Genomic DNA, 19,961 nt, shown 5'->3' on the forward strand with positions numbered 1-19,961 from the left:
GCGTGGGGTCTCTTTCTGGGGGTGAAACGTTCTGGAACCGACCATGGTGACGGCAGCATGACTGAATACACTCAGGAGCACGAAGCGTGTGCTGTGAAGGGTGACCCCCCTGGTGCACATGGACCTGCCTGCACCCACAGATCTCGCCTCCCCCAGAACACCCAGTCCCGGGGCTCTGACAGCAACGCCCAGTCCCACCTCTGCCCCGCCAGCCTGACGTGGAGCGGCTCATCTCCACAGCCACCTGAGCCTGCAGGCAGCCAGGCCTCACCTGCAGGGTATTAATGCGCCTTCCGTTCAGGTACAAGGGGAAGCTGACAAATTTGCTGTACTTTGTCACCACGTCTGGAAGAGACAGAAAAAAAGCAATGAACACGGGAAGCTTCTGTAGATGAAAGCTCTGGAAGGTGCTGCAGGGGTCACATAGCTCTGGGAGGCCTCGTCCCTGCCCTGCCCGCACACAGGGAGCAGAACTCACTCCCAAACCGGATCTCGAGGCCCAGGCCACCATGAGACACGATGCCTTCTTGGCGGCATAAACAGGGTTTCACGGGCTAACGTGACCCCTTGAGAGCGCTGGGCGCCTTCAGTAGCATCCAGTGAGACCTGGACAGAGAGGAGCACCTCGCAGCTGCACCCGCTCTGGTTGTCCGGGAGTCGGGACTCAGGCTGGGTGGGCGGGCTGGCGACATCTTACAGCACAGGCAGGACGAGCACAGGACCCTGCGCCACCAGCAAGCGCAGTGGAGGCAGTGCTGCTCGAAAGGAGGAGGGCAAACCTGACCCTGCCCCAACCCACGGCCAGCCCTGCGCCTGCGACCCCCGCCCCAAAATGTCCTAAAACGCAGTGGCAGGAGGTACCGCACTGACCCGCGCGCACGTCCCCAGAGGCCCAGGCTCCCGCTCACCTCGAACCCGAGCCTCGCTGGTGAACTCTCTGCTGTCTGCCCTGAGGTGGATGATGATTTTGGTCCCGGTTCTAACTCCTGAGGCTTCAGCGATTTCAAACACCCCAGAGCTAAGACGCGGGAGAAGGAAGGCGAGTTCTGCCTGTCAGTGCTGACAAGTCCCACGTGGCAGGCAGGACTTGCATAGAAAGGAAGCTGGAGTGTCCCCCAGGCCGTCACACCTCCACCAGGGACAGTGGCCGCTGGGGTTGGGGCGCGGGGCTCCCCACTCCTGAACACGACCTCTCGGTCTCACACTCCCCTGAAGCGGCCAGGTGAGCGCCAGACTCCGGGAAGAGACCCCCGTCCTGTGCTAACTCCAAGCGCTCCGGACCCCTGGCCAGGCGCCTCCTCCCAAGAGCAGAAGCACACGAGGGGCACCTTGTCGATCCCTCGGCCCTGGTGACTGTGGGCCCCACTTTCACTTTTCCTGCGGGAAAGCAGGATTCAGAAATGAAGTTTGGGGGCTTGTGAGATAAACACTTAACCTTGGCTATGGTGGGTGCCATCCTCCACGAACAGTCGAGATGTTCCTGGACATCACAGGCCCAGCACACGGTGGAGACGGCGGGAGGTGGGGCAGCCAGGGAGCCAAACCCTGACCCCCAAGAGGAGTCACGGACGCGCCCTCAGAACAAAGGCACCCGCCCCGGAGCACAGAGCAGGGACCCACCCAGCAAAAAAGAGTAATGGCTCCCCGAGTGTGGGGCTCAGGCCTCCCATGAAAAGCCCAGGACGGCACCCTGGTGCTTTCCAAGGAGCCTGGCTTCCCAGACCAGGCTGCGAGCTCCAGCTGAGTCCCACTCTGCGTGGCAGGCGACACTTGCCACGATGGCCCCAGGGCCCGGGGACACTCCGTGTGTGATGTGGGACCCGCTCACTTACCCGTCTGAAAGCCACTGGTACCCAGGGCTGCCTGCGTCCACCGAGCGAGAATACACCTCGACTCTGTCAGCCACCATGAAGGCCGAGTAGAAACCCACTCCAAACTGGCCAATGATCTTGCTGCTGGCCTCCGCCTGGCTCTGGAGCGCATCCAGAAAGGCCTGTGGAGTGAGACCGGTCAGAGGGGGGCGGCCCTGCCCCGGAGACCTGCCGTCTGCCTGCAGCAGCGCATCCATTCCTCCAGCGCAGTCTCAGGCTGTGGTTCACCCTCGAGACAGCCCCGTACGTTCCACCCTCTTTCCCCACAGAGGGCCCAGCCCGGAGTGGCCCCTGACGTTCAGGGGAGGAGACTCCTAGATTTGTGGGCAAACTACACACCAAACACATGCTTTTGTACGGTATCACAGAGCACTTAATTACTGTAACTCATGTAATCAAAGTTCCTAATATTAAAAATTAAGTAAAATGCATATACTTGTTGCTATGAACACTGTTCCACAGACGTTCTGTGGTGATGGAAATGTTCTGTGTGGTCCAATGTGGGAGCTGCTGACCACATTTGGCTACTGAGCACTTGAACTGTGTAGCTAGTGTGACGAAAGAACTAATACATTTTAAATTGTATTTAATTCTAATTAATTTAAATTCCTCTACTCAATATTCTGTGATAACCTATGAGAAAAGAATCTAAAAAAGAATGATTATAGGTATATGTATAACTGAATCACTTTGCTGTACACCTGAAACTAAACACAACATTCTAAATCAACTATATTCCAATAAAATTAAAATATTAAAAAACAAATTTTAATTCAAACAGCCACATGCTAGTAGCTACTGTATGTGATGACAGCACAGATTCCCTTCACAGAAATACAACCAAAAATGTAGTAGGGGAAACAGTTATGGTAAAGTCATTTTTTAAAGTAGAAATTTCTGTGAATCACTCTGGACTAACAATTAGACTGTTTTCAAGCACTTGGCATGAAGTGCCATTTTAGGCACCACTTAGGCCCACAAAAAAACAAAGAGCATTTGTTCACCCAGGAGAGGCACAAAGGCAGCCGAGGGACACAGCCTCTGTCCGGGGCTGGTGCTGGAGGAGGACACCTTGACCATCCCCCCCTTGTCGGCTTCAAGCTGCACCAGCACCCGACCACCCTGGAGCAGACAAGCGTGGAGGTCGCTTGTCTCCAGGCAGCAGTTCTGGAGAACAGTCAGCCTGCAACCCATGGGCCCCGCGGACTATCATGGACCATGCCGCCTCTGCGTCACTCCCTCCTCAAGCCTATGCAGCTCAAATAAATGCTAAGAAAGCACTTGGATAAAAGCGTCAGGAGGCAGAATGGCTGGCGTATCAGACGTGGACTGACGGGCTTTGAACCTAGGGTTGGCCAGTTTCTAGCTATGGGCAAAGTACTGACTCCATCCAGTAAATAACAGAAAGTGCCTCTGAGGTCCCCGTGACGACACAGTGAAATCCTGTGATAAACGGTCCCCAATGCCAACAAGCTCGTGCCTGAGGACATTCCTCTGAAGCTGGTGTCCAGAGCATCTGGGACCTACCCTCTCTGGTCAGAACTGCCCTTCGAGGGGAGACCCTCGAACCTGAGAGGGGGAGCAGCTGCAGCACCTGAGGAAAGGGCAGCGGGGGGCTTACCTTTGACCCCGACCTGGCAATGGTTCCCAGGTTGGACACCAGCTCCTCCTGTGTCATCCCGATGCCAGTGTCCTGAGGAGAGAGACAAGCTAAGCACCCAAGCGAATGCACCAGGGAGCCAGGATGGACGTGTGGGGACACCCAGGCACAAGTACATCAGTTACACTTGCCAGGCGGGCCCAGCAAAGTAAGAACACTGTCACCAGAAAAGGTGAATTCCAGCCACGTCAGCCAGGCCTCACTGGAGAAAACCTCACAAGAGGATAGACACATAGATTAAAGGGACAAACCAGAGTCCAGGAAGAGCTGCACAGACAGTGTCAGGTGATTTTTGACAAAGGTTCCAAGACAAATCACTGGGGAAAGGAAAAACAAATGGTGCAGAAACAATGGGACAGCCACAGGCAAAAAACAACTCTTAGACCTTCCCTTACATAGACACAAAATGATCACAGATCTAAGTGTAAGAGCCAAGGCTGTAAAACTTCTAGAAGAAAAGATAGGAGAAAATCTTTATCACTTTGGAATAGGCAGACTTTTTCGACAGGTCACTAAAAGCATGAAGCATAAAAGGAAAAAGTGATAAACTGGATTTCATTAAAAACTTCTGCTTTTCAAAAGCCACTACTAAGAAAATAAAAAGGCAAGCCACAGACTAGGGGAAAATATTTGCAAAAGTATATCTGATACAGGACTCGTACCTAGAATATACAAAGAACTCTTACAACGCAATAAAAAGACAAACAACCTGATTAAAAATGAGCAAGAATCTGAAAGACATTTCACAAGGAAGATATACGAATGGCAAACACATGAAAAGATACTCAACACCATTAATCATTAGGGAAATGAAAATTAAAACCACAATGAAACACACTGCTCACTCACCAGAATGGCTAAAATTAAAAAGACTGACAGTGACAAGTGTTGACAAGGATGTGCAGCCACTGGCATCCCAAATGCTGCCAGGAGTTACGCAGAATGGGACACCTGCTGTGGGAACATTTGGCAGTTTCTCATAAAGTTAAACAGACACTTTGCTTACAACCCAGCAATCCTATTCCTAGGTATTTACCCAAGAGAAATGAAAATATATGCCCACTCGAAGACTTAAATGTTCACAGTGGCTTTATTCCTAACATCCCCAAATGCTCACCAACTCGTGAATGGACACATAAAACTGTGATGCCTCCACACAGCAGAGCACTTCTCAGTGACAGAAAGGAACAAACTACTGATACATGCAACAGCGTAGAAGAATCTCAAAAGCACTGTGACAAGTGAAAGAAGTCAGACTCAAAAGACTACCTCTTGTGTAATTCTGTTTATATGAAATTCTAGAAAATAGAAAACCATAGTGACAGAAAGCAGATCAGTGGTTGACAAGGGCTGGGAAGGGCAGGGAATACTGGGGTGATGACATCAGTGGTGTGGGTGGTCCCATGACCGTGTATGTTGGTCCAAACTCACTGTACACTTGAACTTGGGGAACTTGATTATATGTAAAAATCATATCTCAATAAAGCTTCTCAAAACAACAGCAGCGGGACTTCCCTGGTGGCGTAGTGGTTAAGAATCCACCTGCCGGGCTTCCCTGGTGGCGCAGTGGTTGAGAATCTGCCTGCCAATGCAGGGGACACGGGTTCGAGCCCTGGTCTGGGAAGATCCCACATGCCGCAGAGCAACTGGGCCTGTGAGCCACAATTACTGAGCCTGCGCGTCTGGAGCCTGTGCTCCGCGACAAGAGAGGCCGTGATAGTGAGAGGCCTGCGCACCGCGATGAAGAGTGGCCCCCACTTGCCGCAACTAGAGAAAGCCCTCGCACAGAAACGAAGACCCAACACAGCCAAAAATAAATAAATAAATAAATAAATAAAATTAAAAATAAAATAAAATAAAATAAAATGGTAAAAAAAAGAATCCACCTGCCAATGCAGGGGACACGGGTTCGAGCCCTGGTCCGGGAAGATCCCACATGCCACGGAGCAACTAAGCCCATGCGCCAAAACTACTGAGCCTGCGCTCTAAAGCCCACGAGCCACAACTACTGAAGCCCACGCGCCACAACTACTGAAGCCCGCCCGCCTAGAGCCCGTGCTCCGCAACAAGAGAAGCCACCGCAATGAGAAGCCCGTGCACCGCAAAGAAGAGTAGCCCCCGCTCGCCGCAACTAGAGAAAGCCTGCACGCAGCAACGAAGCCCAACGCAGCCAAATACAAATAAATAAAATAAATAAATTTATTTAAAAACAAAAACAAAAAAAAACAGCAGCAGCAAGCAAGGCACACACATGCACAGAGCAGAGCAAAGGAGTGAACAAGAGAGCACCAGACACCAGCAGCAATTCTGAGACGCAAAACCAGGCCTGCTGGGAAGAGGCAGAGTCCACGGAGGCAGGCCCTCCACCCCGTAGGATGCACGCCCCACAACCCCCCCGCCGCCCCATAATCCCAGCCAGCAGGTCCTAGAGCAGCTGTCTCAGGAACGTGGTGGCCCTCAGGCCCACTGCCTGATGAACCCCACTTCTGCCTTTCTAACTCTTTGACTTTAAACTGCTCAAAGGTTACAACAGCCGCCAAAACTATTGCTGCATCTAAAGTAAGACTGTTAATCCAAATACCAGGCTGTGATTAAAATATAGTACCATAGAATATTCAGTAACATGGGGAAATATGCATCACAAGAGTATAAGTATAGTTAAAAATGCGGGGCTTCCCTGGTGGCGCAGTGGTTGAGAATCCGCCTGCCAACGCAGGGGACACGGGTTCCAGCCCTGGTCCGGGAAGATCCCACATGCCGCAGAGCAACGAAGCCCGTGTGCCACAGCTACTGAGCCTGCGCTCTAGAGCCCACATGCCACAACTACTGAGCCTGCATGCTGCAACTACTGAAGCCTGCGCACCTAGAGCCTGTGCTCCGCAATGAGAAGCCCGCGCACCGCAACGAAGAGTAGTCCCCACTCGCCACAACTAGAGAAAGCCCGCGTGCAGTGACGAAGACCCAACACAGCCAAAAATAAATAAATAAAATAAATAAATTTTTAAAAAAATGTGAAGAGTTACAGCTGACCCTTGAATAACACGGATTTGAACTGTGCGGGTCCACATATTCACAGATTTTTTTCCAATAGCAAGTACTACCTACAGTACCACACGACCCACAGTTGGTTGAATCCGTGGATGTGGAACAGTGGGTACAGAGGACCTGCGTAGGGAGACCTGCAAATGTGGAGGAACTGGGTATACAGAGGGCAGACTAGAAGTTATATGTGGATTTCTGACTGTGGGGAGGGCCTGTCCCCACCTCCCCAGTGTTATTCAGGGTCACCTGTATATTAAAAAATAATATATCATTTAAAAATCTGTTTAGGGAATTCCCCGGCAGTCCAGTGGTTAGGACTCTGTGCTCTCACTGCCAAGGGCGCGGGTTCGATCCCTGGTCAGGGAACTAAGATCCCACAGGCCTTGTGGCGTGGCCAAAAAAATTTTTAAAAATCTGTTTAGATATGTAGACAAATGCATAGATCAAAACCCTAAATAGACACATACTAAAATGTCAACAGTATTTATCTTTGAATGATGGGGTGATTTTAAATTTTCTCCTCTTCGAAAAGGGAACCCTCTTACACTGTTGGTGGGAATATAAACTGGTGCAGCCACTATGAAAAACAGTATGGGGGTCCCTCAGAAAACTAGAGTTGCCATGTGATCCATCAAACCCACTCCTGGGCACTTACCCAGACAAAACTATAATTCGAAAAGATACATGCGCCCCTATGTTCACAGCAGCACTATTTACAATAGCCAAGACATGGAGACAACCTAAATGTCCGTTGACAGATGAATGGATAAAAATGTGGTGCATGTGTGTATGTATATATATATATATATATATATATATATATATATATATATATATAGTATACAATGGAATATTACTCGGCCATAAAAAAATAATGAAATAAAGCCATCTGTAGCAACATGGATGGACCTAGAGATTATCATACTAAGTGAAGTTAAATCAGAAAGAGAAAGACAAATACTATACGATATCACTTACATGTGGAATGTAAAATACAACACAAATGAACCTATCTACAAAACAGAAACAGAATCACGGACATAGGGAACAGACCTGTGGTTGCGGGGCGGGTTAGGGGGAGGGATGGAGTGGGAGTTTGGGATTAGCAGATGCAAACTATTATATATAGGATGGATAAACAACAAGGTCCTGCTGTATAGCACAGGAACTGTATTTAATATCCTGTGATAAACCAGAATGGAAAAGAATATGAAAAAGAATATATATGTATAACAGTCACTTCATTGTACAGCAGAAATTAACACATTGTAAATCAACTATACTTCAATAAAATTTAACAATAAATAAATAAAGCGTCTCCTCTTCTACTTATCTGTATTTTCTAAATTTTCTATATTGAATGAGTGTTTTTATAGTAAATTAACAGTAAAGGTGGTCAGCAGGTCACTAGGAGCCTAGAGCCATGACGAAAAGGCAGCCCGTCACCCAGCCCAGTGGGTGGAGAGGCCCTGGCGGTCACCAGCACGGGAGGCAGGGTGGCGTGCCCCGCGTCGGGACACTTGGATGAAGTACCTGGATCGTGATGGTGCCTTTCTCAGCGTCAGTCTGCAAGTGAATCTCCATTTCTGGCAGCGTCTGGCCTTCAGACACCAGCTTATGACGCAGCTTTTCCAAGGCGTCGCTAGCATTGGAGATCAGCTCCCGTATGAACACCTACGGAAATGGAAAGAAGATGCCAACGCTGCAGGACCTATTTGGTTAGCAGCATCTGCAGCAACTGGTACAGGCTGGCGGAGAAATGCCACAGAACTGTTTAACCAGAAAGACGTCCTGCTTTCCTCAAAGGCAGTTTCTCCAGGGCAGCTCACAGAATGATTGAAGTTAGATCACATTGCCGTGACCCAACTTTATGTCGACTCTGACTCTACTGCTCCTTCCTCAACATCAAACCTGGAGTTAGGTGTCGATCTGTTAAGTTAATTCCAAACAAGGACCCTGTAAGACAACTTCTTTCTCAACTCTTGCCCAGGGATGTCAAAATACCCTCAAAACATATTTTTTCTACTCCACGAAGGATTCACTGACTTCATTTAATCTAATCACAAACCAGACCTACCATGTTCAGGAGAAAAAAGGGCCACAGACCCAACTACCAACCCGTGTCCCTAAAGCCCTTTACCTGCGACAGACCTTCCACTTACAGTCAGACGCAGCGCGTGGGGAGAGGGAAGGAGGTGTGACTGACCCCAAGAGAACAGAAGCTGGATGTCACGGGGACACTTGAATATAGAATTTAACAGGACGAGACCTGGAAATATTCCCTGGAAAGTCCTTTCATTTTGGAAAGCTGTGCTTTACCCTTCTCAAATTCTTTGCATTTTAGCAAAAATGAGCCTGGAAACGATGGTTCACCATGGCCTGTCACCCCTGAGCTTCATCATTTTGAGCTTCATCTCCTCAAAAAGGTCCTTGGCAGCTCCTCCCTGCTCTACTCCACACTGGGCCGGGGTCTTCCTCCTCCAGCCCCGACACCCCCACAGGCCACAGGTGGCGATGCCAGGTGATGAGGGGCGTGAACCCAGGGCCTCAGCACACATCGACAACACCACAGAGATGGACGTCAGCAGGACCCCACGGCAACACCTGAGGGACTTCTAAATTATCAGCAAAATTCATTAATTCCCAGGTTCAATCCGGCTCAAAGAATCACCTGCATATAGTTATCCATAAAACCCAACAGATTTTGGTAAAAATACTCTCACTGGTAGCCAAGATCAGGACCTGTCCAAATGTAATGCATTTTCACAGCTAATGTACTAGCTGGCACCTCCCTAGAAGAGCACAGAAACAGTCTCGCCAAAAGAAACCTTGCTAGCGCCGGGAGTGATTAGCAGGTACCGCACCTCTTTTCCTGAGTACAAGGAACGGGCAACGATGTCCAGAAGCTTCTTTGTCTCAGCCTGGAACTCATGTTTGGAAACAGAACCTAGTAATGAATCGCAGACACAACCAATAAAGTTTAATGTCTTTTTTCGTGGAAGAATATGCTATGTAAAACATTCAAAAAAATCTTTAAGGTAAGGAGTTTTAAACATGTTTCAAAACAGCGAACAAAAAAGAAAGAAAGAAACCAAGTGTCTGGGGCTCAGGCAGGAGGTCTTGGGAGCGGAACAAACCAGTGGTTCCCTCTACCCGCAGAAAGGGGCGTAGGGGCACAAGCCCTCACCTGCCTCCCTCCCCGCAGCCCGCAGGCCTCAGGTCGGGCTACCTCCAGGGGCTGTGGAGGCTGGCACTTGACCCAGTCGTGAGGCGAGCTGGCTCTAACAACAAGACCCTGGATTCTATTCCTGAGTACAGTGGTTTCCAAATTGATCATTTAGGGAGCAAAATAACAAGAAAACCTCACTTCTCCTCTTAACCCAAACATCAAATATTCTGTTGTCGTCTCATTTGAAAGCCAGAAATGGACCCACTGCAGGACTGGCTCTGGAGATTGCCTTCCACACTTGCCAGGAGTGAAGGACAACCCAGAGTGCAGTCCTTCCCCGGCGGGGCCAACACTGAGTTTACGTCCTGCTTCCATGATTATTAGCAGATGTGCCATGAATCACCACTTTAAAGGGGCCCCATGCGAACTCACGGGTGACCACCAGAGGGGGCAAGATACGCCAGGATGGAAATCAGAAGTTCCTGAGAAGCCGGAAACGCAGGAGGCATTGTTTTGGGGGAACCCTCCCTCCAACCAAGACCTTCCTTCGTCTGAAGCGAGTGGGTGGCTCTATCAATCATTGCTTCTGCCTCAAAAGCTTCCCCTCACGAGCCAGCAACGAGCCAACAAAGACTTCCTGGACCCAAATGCAGCTACACACAGTACCCTGCACGGTCTCTGAGCTGCTGATGATGGAGTGCAGGGGCTCCTCCTTCCGGTCCTCAGCAGCCTGGGAGCTGAACGGCCGTCCAACGTGGGAGCTTGAAGCCAGCCTTTGCCTGGGACTCCAGGACTGGGCTGGGGGCCTCCAAGGACACAGAACTGGTTTTCCTGAAAAGACAAATGTGAGAAAGAATGAGAGTTAATAAGACTTCAGAAACAGAATATCCTAATTTGTTCACGTCTGGCAGATGCTAACGTGGAATTCTTTAAGGCAGGCTGTTGCTCGAAAGACCCAGTGTCACCCAGGAGAAATCAGAAGTGACAAACGCTGTGCAGCTAGCTGGTATTTTGGCAGGTAGTTCTGGTAACATATCCTCACACGTGGCAAATACCAAGAACATACGAGAACTTGGGGCAGAACCGCGGGAATGGGCAGGGGCCTTTTGACACCACTTCCCACTTACGTCCCCCAGTGAGATCGTGCACAAACCCACCAAACCCACACACGCCTCAGTGCTCACAGCCCCTCCCGGAGCCGGAAATAACGACAGGCTGGCCGGTCTTCTTACGGTGTAACTAACATGGAAAAAGGGAGAAAAAATACCCCTAAGAGGGAGACAAATCTTAAAATGTTGGTGTTCTCAAACAGTCTCATCATCTTCTAAAGAATCTTCACTGATTCTTTTCCTTTCCTTTTTTGTCCAAAACTGTCAGAGTTTTTAAAATTAGTGTATTTAAAAACTGCAAACCAGGGAATGATCTCCTCTACTTTGCAATCAGGAAGGGGATTCACAATGTCTCTTGAGTTGCTTTTCTGTAACTTCCTGTTCAGCAGAGTGGACCAAGAAACCACTGCAAGGGAAGAAGGAAAACCCTTCCATTTGACACTGCTGTCCCCAGCCTGGTATGGTTGACAGACGCTACAGAAACACATGCAGAGGGACGTCCCTGGTGGCGCAGTGGTTAAGACTCTGCGCTCCCAATTCAGGGGGCCCAGGGTTCGATCCCTGCTCAGGGAACTAGATCCCACATGAATGCTGCAACTAAGAGTTCACATGCTACAACTAAGGAGGCCGCCTTCCACAACTAAAACCCGGCGCAACCAAATAAATTTAAATAAATATTAGAAAATAAAAAAGAAACACGTGCAGATACCTCCACTCTAACCGGCAGGATGGAGCCAGTCCTCACCAGCAGTCCCTGAAGACACTCGCCGGGGACTGGCATTGTTCAGTAGGTACTTAAGGCCCGACGTTTTCAAGGATACAGGTCAGACATACAAGACACTCCATGTGAAAGTCTAGGCCATAACAAACTGCAGCTGCCTGTTATGTAACTACATACGTGTGACAGTCAGAAAGGAATGATTTAGAATGTCCAGAAATAACTTGTAGGTTTAAAAATCAACATATTGACTTCCACATTCCTACAAGGTATAAAAATCTGCCTTTTCTTTAAGCTTATTCTTGGATTTATAAATAACACGATGTTAGCCTTTACCTCTATGCAGAATACCTTTAAAACTACCCCATTTCAGAAAATATTCAATTTCCAAACAATCTAAATATTGATATTTAATTCTCTGGCCTAACTGTATTGTTCACCTTATCCATACAGCTTAAAAACAAAAACAAAAACAAAAAACCCACAACTGGAGTATTTCTTCTGGAATTAAATGGTATTTGGTTAGAGGGTTTAACAAACAGTCTGCACCAGGCCAGGCAGGGGTGCTGGGGTCGCTGTGATCCCAGCTGGTGCCCTGATGCAGGGCGAGCGATGCCAGTGGACTGTGGGCAACCCCACGCTGCCTCCCCTCCCAGGGACAGCACTCCTGGCCACATTCGGAGACATAAACAGGTTCCCCCAAAAGCTGGGAACCCTCTGCTTCAAAGTACGGTAGAACTTCAGGATGAAATCAGTGAGACTGGGATAAAGGAGAGATGTTTGAGGGATGCAAGACCCGGGTTGGGCCTCAGGACGGATTCTGGATTCTAGTTCTCCATTGAGCACTACTCTGGACGTGAAAGTGTTTGGGCCACCAGAATTCGGAGTGATGGGGGAGGTCCCCCAGAAGAAGAGGGGCAGAAAGCCCGGTAAGCACGGATTGGTGGTGCTCCTGACCACGCCTCCACATAAGCCCGAAGATGCTGAAAGCATTTTAGAAATTCTTACATCTAATACTCCTCTTACCATGTTGCATCGGCAACCACTCCCTATCACGTGACCTCAGGAAAGGACACAGTGGGGAGGAGGGGATCATACTGAGTCTTCTTCCAACAGTGATATGCACGGAGCACTTATCCTTCTCCCTCCAGACCTCCCCCAGCTCTCCCGGTCCAAGGCCTTTGAGCAGGTCTTCCTGCCTGCAGCACTGTTCCCTGCAACCCATCCCTTAAATGTCAACATGTTATTCTTCTGACATCAATTCCATCTTGTTATTTATGATTTCTGAGGACTTATTCCTGAACGCAACCTCATCAATTCCAAATGCTTCAGGCTGGTCTTCCAGGCCCTCCACTAAGCAACACCCCAAACCTTCGGAACCTCACCTCCTTCCTCCCCAGTCCAGCAGGCCTGCTGACGTCCCATGCCCTGGAGGAAGGGCTCCTGACCCGCTCCACTTGCATACATTTGTTGAACTGACCCCTATCCCCACTTCCTGTCCTGCCCTTCTGCTCATGGTCCTTTCCTCGCCATCTGCCTTTCAGTGCCATCAGGAAAGAACAGGTTGCGTTTCCTCATGGTTAGCTGTAAACCATCCCTACCCCAAAGGAAACCAGAAATCACACAAAATAGAACAATTCAGAGGCTAAGGGCTCCTCTCATTTTCAGACTTCTTGAACTAACTGTTCTAAACCTGCTCTCACATGGGGGGAAGGGGCTACTGGATTATGGCTGGCACACTTTTTTATTTCCAGTCTTCTGTGTATAAATATTTTAATCAACAACACATCTTAGGGACTTCCCTGGCAGTCCAGCGGTTAAGACTCCACACTCCCAATGCAGGGGGCCTGGGTTCGATCCCTGGTCTGGGAACTATATCCCTCATACCGCAACTAAAATAGAAACTGTATGCCACAACTAAGACCTGGCACGGCCAAATAAATAATAAATATTAAAAAAAAAACCAAAATATTAAAATAAATAAATATTTTTAAAAAAAACCAAAAACACACATCTCAGAGATCACTCTGTTTTAGTACATATAAAGCTGCTTATTCTAGTGAACAAATAACATTCGACTGTAATGGATAAGTATTTAACTAGCGCTCAACTGATGGATGTTTAAACTGTTCCCAGTCTGTGCCGTTAAAAATAATGCTCCAAAGTGATAAAGAGTTATCTATTGATTGCATGCTTACCCTTCATGGAAGAAAGGAGATACTCTTTTGTGCAAAAGAAACAGGAAGGATAAATGAGAAACTAATGAGATTGTATATTCGTTTGCTAAGGCTGCCGTAACAAAGTACCACAGACAAGGTGGTTTACAACACAGAAACTTAATCTCTCACGGTTCTGGGGGCCAGAAGTGGAAAACCGAGGTGTTGGCAGGGCTGATTCCTTCTGAAGGCTCTGAGGGACAGTCTGTCCACGCCTCTCTCCCGGCTTCTGGTGTTGCCAGCAGCCCTGGGCTTGGGGCTGCCTCACTCCAGTCTCTGCCTCTGTCATCACATGGTTCTCTCTTCCCCATGTGTGTCTCCTCTGTGTCCAAATTTCCCTCTTCTTAAGGTCATCAGTTATACCGGATTTGGGGCTCACTCTAATCCAATATGACCTCATCTTATTATACCTGCAAAGACCCTACTTCCAAATAAGGTCACATTCACAGGTGAGGGCTTGAACGTATCTTTTGGGGGCACACAATTTAAGCCATAAGAAACTGGTTACAAGGGCTGTTAATTTCCTGGGACTGCTGTGGCAAAGCACCACAGGCTGGGCAGCTTTAACAACAGAAACTTACCATCTCACAGTTTTGGAGGCTAGAAGTGTAAAATCAAAGTGTTGGCAGGGCTGGTTCCTTCTGAGGCTGTGAAGGAGAATCTGTTCTATTCCTCTCTCCCAGCTTTGGGAGCCTCAGGCATTCTTTGGCTTAGAAATGACCACCTTCTCCCTGTGTCTTCACATCGTCTTCCCTCTGCTCGTGTCTGCCTCTGCGTCCAGATTTCCCCTTTTTATAAGGACACAGTCATATTGGATTAGGGCCCACCCTAACGACCTCATCTTAACTTGATCTTCTGCAAAGACCCTATTTCCAAATAAGATCGCATTCACAGGTCCTGGGGGTTAGAATTTCAGCATCTTTTGGGGGACACATGATTCAACCCATAACAGATGTGTGGGAACAGAATGGAGAAAGAAGGTTGGGAATGGTGTAGCAGAGCTGAGGAGAACGTGCATTTCTGAGTATCCCTTTTCCCTCTGACTCTTAGAACCATGGTAATGTTTCACATACCCAAAAAGTAAATAGTTAAGAGCAACCAGGGTGTGTGGAGAACATAAAACTAAATACAAACAGTAACAAATGTGCACAACTATATTATGAATAACATAACTGCCCTGAAAGAACCTAAGTGACTTCAGAAAACAGCATTTGGGGAAAAAAAAAAAAAAAGAAAACAGTACTTTGCACAGGTGACCCTTGAACAACGGGGGTGTTGGGGCACAGAACCCTCCGCCCCGCCCCCCGTGAAGTTGAAAATCCAAGTATAACTCTGCAGTTGGCCCTCCAACACAAGCACATCCACATCCGTGGATTCCAACCAACTGCAAATTGTGCAGTACTGCAGTACCTACTTAGTGAAGAAAATCTGCAAATAAGTGGACCCTCACAGTTCAGACTGTACTGTTCAAGGGTCAACTGTATATTGTAAAGCTGGGCCCAAAAAGGACAGCATACTGTTACTGTAGCAGAAGTGGTAGCAATTCTCAAACTGCTCTGTGTATATACTAAGATCAAGCAAGTGAGTACACTGTGACTCAAGTCAGGAGAAAGGAGTCAGGAAAGGGCAGGGGGAGGCCAGGGTGAACCCTGCTGTGCTGCAAATGGAGGCATCAGTGTCAGTGTAGAAATAAACACCGAGGTGCGTACACGTGTGTGACAGTGCACACACACGCATACTTCCTGGCTCTGTCCGGGGACACCCAAGCAGCAGTGAGCACACCTGGCACCATGGAGAGCACCCGTCTTGGACCTGCCACTCCAAAGTCCCACAGCCCAGGAAACACCTTCATCCTGGGCAAACTGGGGTGTGTGGTCACCCTCCCTGGCACCCAGATCTTTGGTTTGTAAATACCATTCTCCAATAAAAGGAATCGAGGCCACTGGAGAACACACCAGATGAGCCCAGAATACCTGTGGTGCTAGAAAGTGAAGGACTCACAGATGACAGGACGCACCGAGAGGGCACAGGCTCTGAGCGGAAGGCACTCCCGGTGGCAAAATCTAGGACAAACTGAGCAACAACATAATGACAGTGGGGGACTGTCAGCTGGTGAACAAAGAATCCCCCCTCTTGGTTTCAAAGAGAGAAACAGTACTTTACAGTGAAGTAAGTGGCAGATAACCTTTAACTAAGCGACTGCAGTCACCATCATCAGGAATGAGATGTGTCCACATCCTGTAACTCCTGGTGGGGTGAGAGGGCACAGCCTGTTTTCTGTTGTGTTCTCGCCAAAACCACATCTCGATCTAATCATAAGAAAACACCAGACAAACCCAAATATATATACACGAAAGTGTCAAGGTCCTGAAAGACAAACACAAACTGAAGAGACACAAGTACAGGATGGAGGATCCTGGGCCAGCAAAGGACATGGATGGGAAACCCAGCTAAAGTCAGGTAAGACCAGCATATTACCGAGTAGTACTGTGTCACTGTTATTTCAGTTTTCAATAATTATACCATGGCCACAAAGATAGTAATATTAGGGGAAATTAAGGAAAGAGGAGGGGAAGACTGAGTACTATTTTTATAACATCTCTGTAAAGTAAAAAGTATTTCAAAATAAAAAATAGGACTCTAAGGAATATTCCTATACATGTGTCATTTCATTTACGCACAAGTATACATTTGAGTACACATCGAGAAGTGGAATCATCAGGTCCAAGTTTATGTCCAATTTAAACTGTGGTCAACGCTGCCAACTCACCCTCCAGAAACTTATCAGTTTACATTCCCACCAGCAATATTATGAGAGTGTGAATCACCCCACACTCTTGCCAAGATGGTAATGTTATAAAACTTTTGGATCTTAGCTTATCAGTCAGGTAAAAATTTTACTGTAGTTTTCATTTATATTTCTCTTATTATAAGCAAGATGGAGCATCTATCCACATTTTAAAATATTTTCTATTTCCTTTTATGTTAATGGACTGTTGATATCCTCTGATCATTTTCTACTGAATTTTTTTCTTATTGATTTGTAAGAACTCTTTCTATATTAAGGAAATTAGTCTTCTGTTTGTAAAGGACTTCCTTGCTCCAAGATTAAACACAATTTTCCTATGTCTTATTTTTCCTATTCCTTTTGTTTTTTTCCCCACTTAATACTCACAATACTTTTGAAAGGATTTAATATGCTGTTTATGATGGAAATAATATAAGTCCTCAGAGTTGGGAAAAGGGAAAAACTAAGCAATCCATATTTTCAACCACAATTTTAAGACTTTCCATTATATTCCAAGATTATATTAATCAACAGCACTATCAAGAGCAGATTTGATTTCAGGTTAACTGAACTTTCTACAGTGATTTTAAGAATAAACCAATAGTGCAGTAAGTCTGCCTGAACCAGATACAAACACACTATCTGCACAGTATCTGTCCTCATGTTCCCCCTTACACCCTAAAGGAAAAACCACAAACCTCAGTGTCAAGCTACAATGTCTTAGTATTAATCTGTTTGGTGGTTTGGGGTCACAGAATGGGAAGCACTGATAGTTTGAATTTGACAACACACACACCTGCCAGTGCTCATGCTGCTTCCTCTACCTGCAACTTCTTTCCACCTGAACTGCTTCAGGATCCAGCGTAAGGCCCTCTCTTCCACCAGGCCTTCCCAGCCCCCACCACAGTACACAATAATCTCTCCCTACTATGAATTCAGAGCACTTGTTTTCCATGCTACTAAATTAAAACTGCTGTTACAAGCCAGCTTGTGGGATTTCTTCTACTATTAATTTTTCTTAATATATAACATCTCACCAAAGTACGGCAGGAACAAGCTTATATTTCTTAGCATAAAACTCTCTGAAGGCAAGAACAAACATATTTCTCTGTATGCCAAAGCATCTGATGCAGAAGTTTTTTTTTTTTTTTTTTTTTTACAATCATGAAACTTTTTATCAGCATAAACATCGCTATACTCAATCAGAAGCCCATTCAATCAGCCAACAGATGGCAGTAGTGATCCACAAGGCCATTTTAACTAGTAAGCATAAATTAAAAATGCAACTGCCAACAGGGGCCTGCTAAGGAAGGCACATGAGTCAAAACACAATGGGTAGGTTCTTTTGCTTTGTTTTCTTAAGAAAAAAAAAAAAAAAACTTTCTTATATATCAGCCAGAGTTCTTACTATGGTTTTGCTTCATAATGGCATCCTAAGTTATGTACCTTAGATACAGACACATTATTTTAAGCAATTAGAAATATGCTGATTGTTTCTCTGGAATTACATATTCCAAATGGACAATCTCCCATTTTCTCAAGTGTGATATGGATAACAGCGATTTCACTTTTTCTCTTTATTACACAGAGTGCCACTTGCTGTATGGCTGAGGTGTATCCTACCAACCAAACCTGGTAACAACCATGAACACAGGAACAACAACAAAAAGACTACCTGAAGGCTCTGGAGAATCAACAAAAGCAGGCAGATTCTGGAGAGAAGATATCTGGAAGAGGGAACAGCACAGAATGAGGGTGGGTTCAATGAGGGGTGGCTAAAACTCTAAGAGAAAACACACACAATGTGCACTTTTCTGGCCTGAAGAACCAGAGGAGAGATTTGGAAAACCACAGAAAATGAAAAGTGAAGGGAGGAAATCCCAGAAGGGTGAGTCAGAGATAGGGAGCCCCCAATTTGGGGAATAAATTCTTCTAAGTCTCTGGCTGACCTCCTGAACCATGCATATGTGGGGCAAACTGCAAGCAGCCCAGTTAAGGAAAAAAGTCAAACTGCTGCCTAAGAGAAAGTGTTTGCAGCTGGGGGCCAACCAGGTCAATACCCACCTTTAAAACAACGACTACTCTTCAGAGGAATATAACAGAATCCAGAGATTCCACAAGGCAACATCCACAATGTCCAGGATGCAATAAAAAGTTACTCAATATACAGAGAATCAGGAAAATGCAACCCCTGCTAAAGAGAAGTGTCAGTCAATGGAGACTGGTGCCAAGAAGACCCAGATGTTGGTATCAGAAGACAAGGGTCTTCAAACAGCCATTATAACAATACTATATGACATAAAGTAAAATATGCTCAAAATAAAAGATGAGAAATCTCAGAGACATAAACTATAATAGAAGAACCAAGTGGAAATCCTAGATACAGAAAATACCATGTCTGTACTGGGCATATACCCTCAGAAAACCGTAATTCAAAAAGAGTCATGTACCACAATGTTCATTGCAGCTCTATTTACAATAGCCAAGACATGGAAGCAACCTAAGTGTCCATCGACAGATGAATGGATAAAGAAGATGTGGCACATATATACAATGGAATATTACTCAGCCATAAAAAGAAATGAAATGGAGGTATTTGTAATGAGGTGGATGGAGTTAGAGTCTGTCATACAGAGTGAAGTAAGTCAGAAAGAGAAAAACAAATACAGTATGCTAACACATATATACGGAATCTAAGGGAAAAAAAAAAAAAAAGGCCATGAAGAACCTAGTGGCAAGACGGGAATAAAGACACAGACCTACTAGAGAATGGACTTGAGGCTATGGGGAGGGGGTGGGGTGAGATGTGACAGGGTAAGAGAGTGCCATGGACATATACACTACCAAATGTAAAATAGATAACTAGTGGGAAGCAGCCGCATAGCACAGGGAGATCAGCTCGGTGCTTTGTGACCACCTAGAGGGGTGGGATGGGGAGGGTGGGAGGGAGGGAGATGCAAGAGGGAAGAGAAATGGGGACATATTGTATATGTATAACTGATTCACTTTGTTATAAAGCAGAAGCTAACACACCATTGTAAGGCAATTATACTTCAATAAAGATGTTTAAAAAAAAATAAAAAATAAAAAAAATAAAACAAAATTAAAAAAAAGATGTGGCACATATATACAATGGAATATTACTCAGCCATAAAAAGAAATGAAACTGAGTTATTTGTAGTGAGGTGGATGGACCTAGAGACTGTCATACAGAGTGAAGTAAGTCAGAAAGAGAAAAACAAATACAGTATGCTAACACATATATATGGAATCTAAAAAAAAAAAGAAAAAAAAATGGTTCCAAAGAACCTACGGGCAAGGACAGGAATAAAGACGCAGACGTAGGGAATGGACTTGAGGACACGGGGAGGGGGAAGGGTAAGCTGGG

General features: G+C 46.6%; 1 protein-coding gene across 1 annotated transcript in view; it reads right to left on the minus strand.

Annotated features, from left to right (window-relative positions):
- TRAP1 (TNF receptor associated protein 1) overlaps positions 1-19,961 on the minus strand; it is a 54,836-nt gene that overhangs the window by 14,843 nt on the left and 20,032 nt on the right. Inside the window, exons 2-8 of the mRNA XM_068525251.1 lie at positions 10,409-10,573; positions 9,438-9,520; positions 8,107-8,247; positions 3,493-3,564; positions 1,833-1,993; positions 909-1,018; positions 272-345 (exon numbers count right to left, since the gene is read on the minus strand). Coding sequence (XP_068381352.1) covers positions 272-345; positions 909-1,018; positions 1,833-1,993; positions 3,493-3,564; positions 8,107-8,247; positions 9,438-9,520; positions 10,409-10,573 — 806 coding nt within the window. The remainder of the gene's footprint in view (positions 1-271; positions 346-908; positions 1,019-1,832; positions 1,994-3,492; positions 3,565-8,106; positions 8,248-9,437; positions 9,521-10,408; positions 10,574-19,961) is intronic.

This window comes from Eschrichtius robustus, chromosome 16, assembly GCF_028021215.1.
Source record: "Eschrichtius robustus isolate mEscRob2 chromosome 16, mEscRob2.pri, whole genome shotgun sequence".
Lineage (NCBI taxonomy): Eukaryota > Metazoa > Chordata > Mammalia > Artiodactyla > Eschrichtiidae > Eschrichtius > Eschrichtius robustus.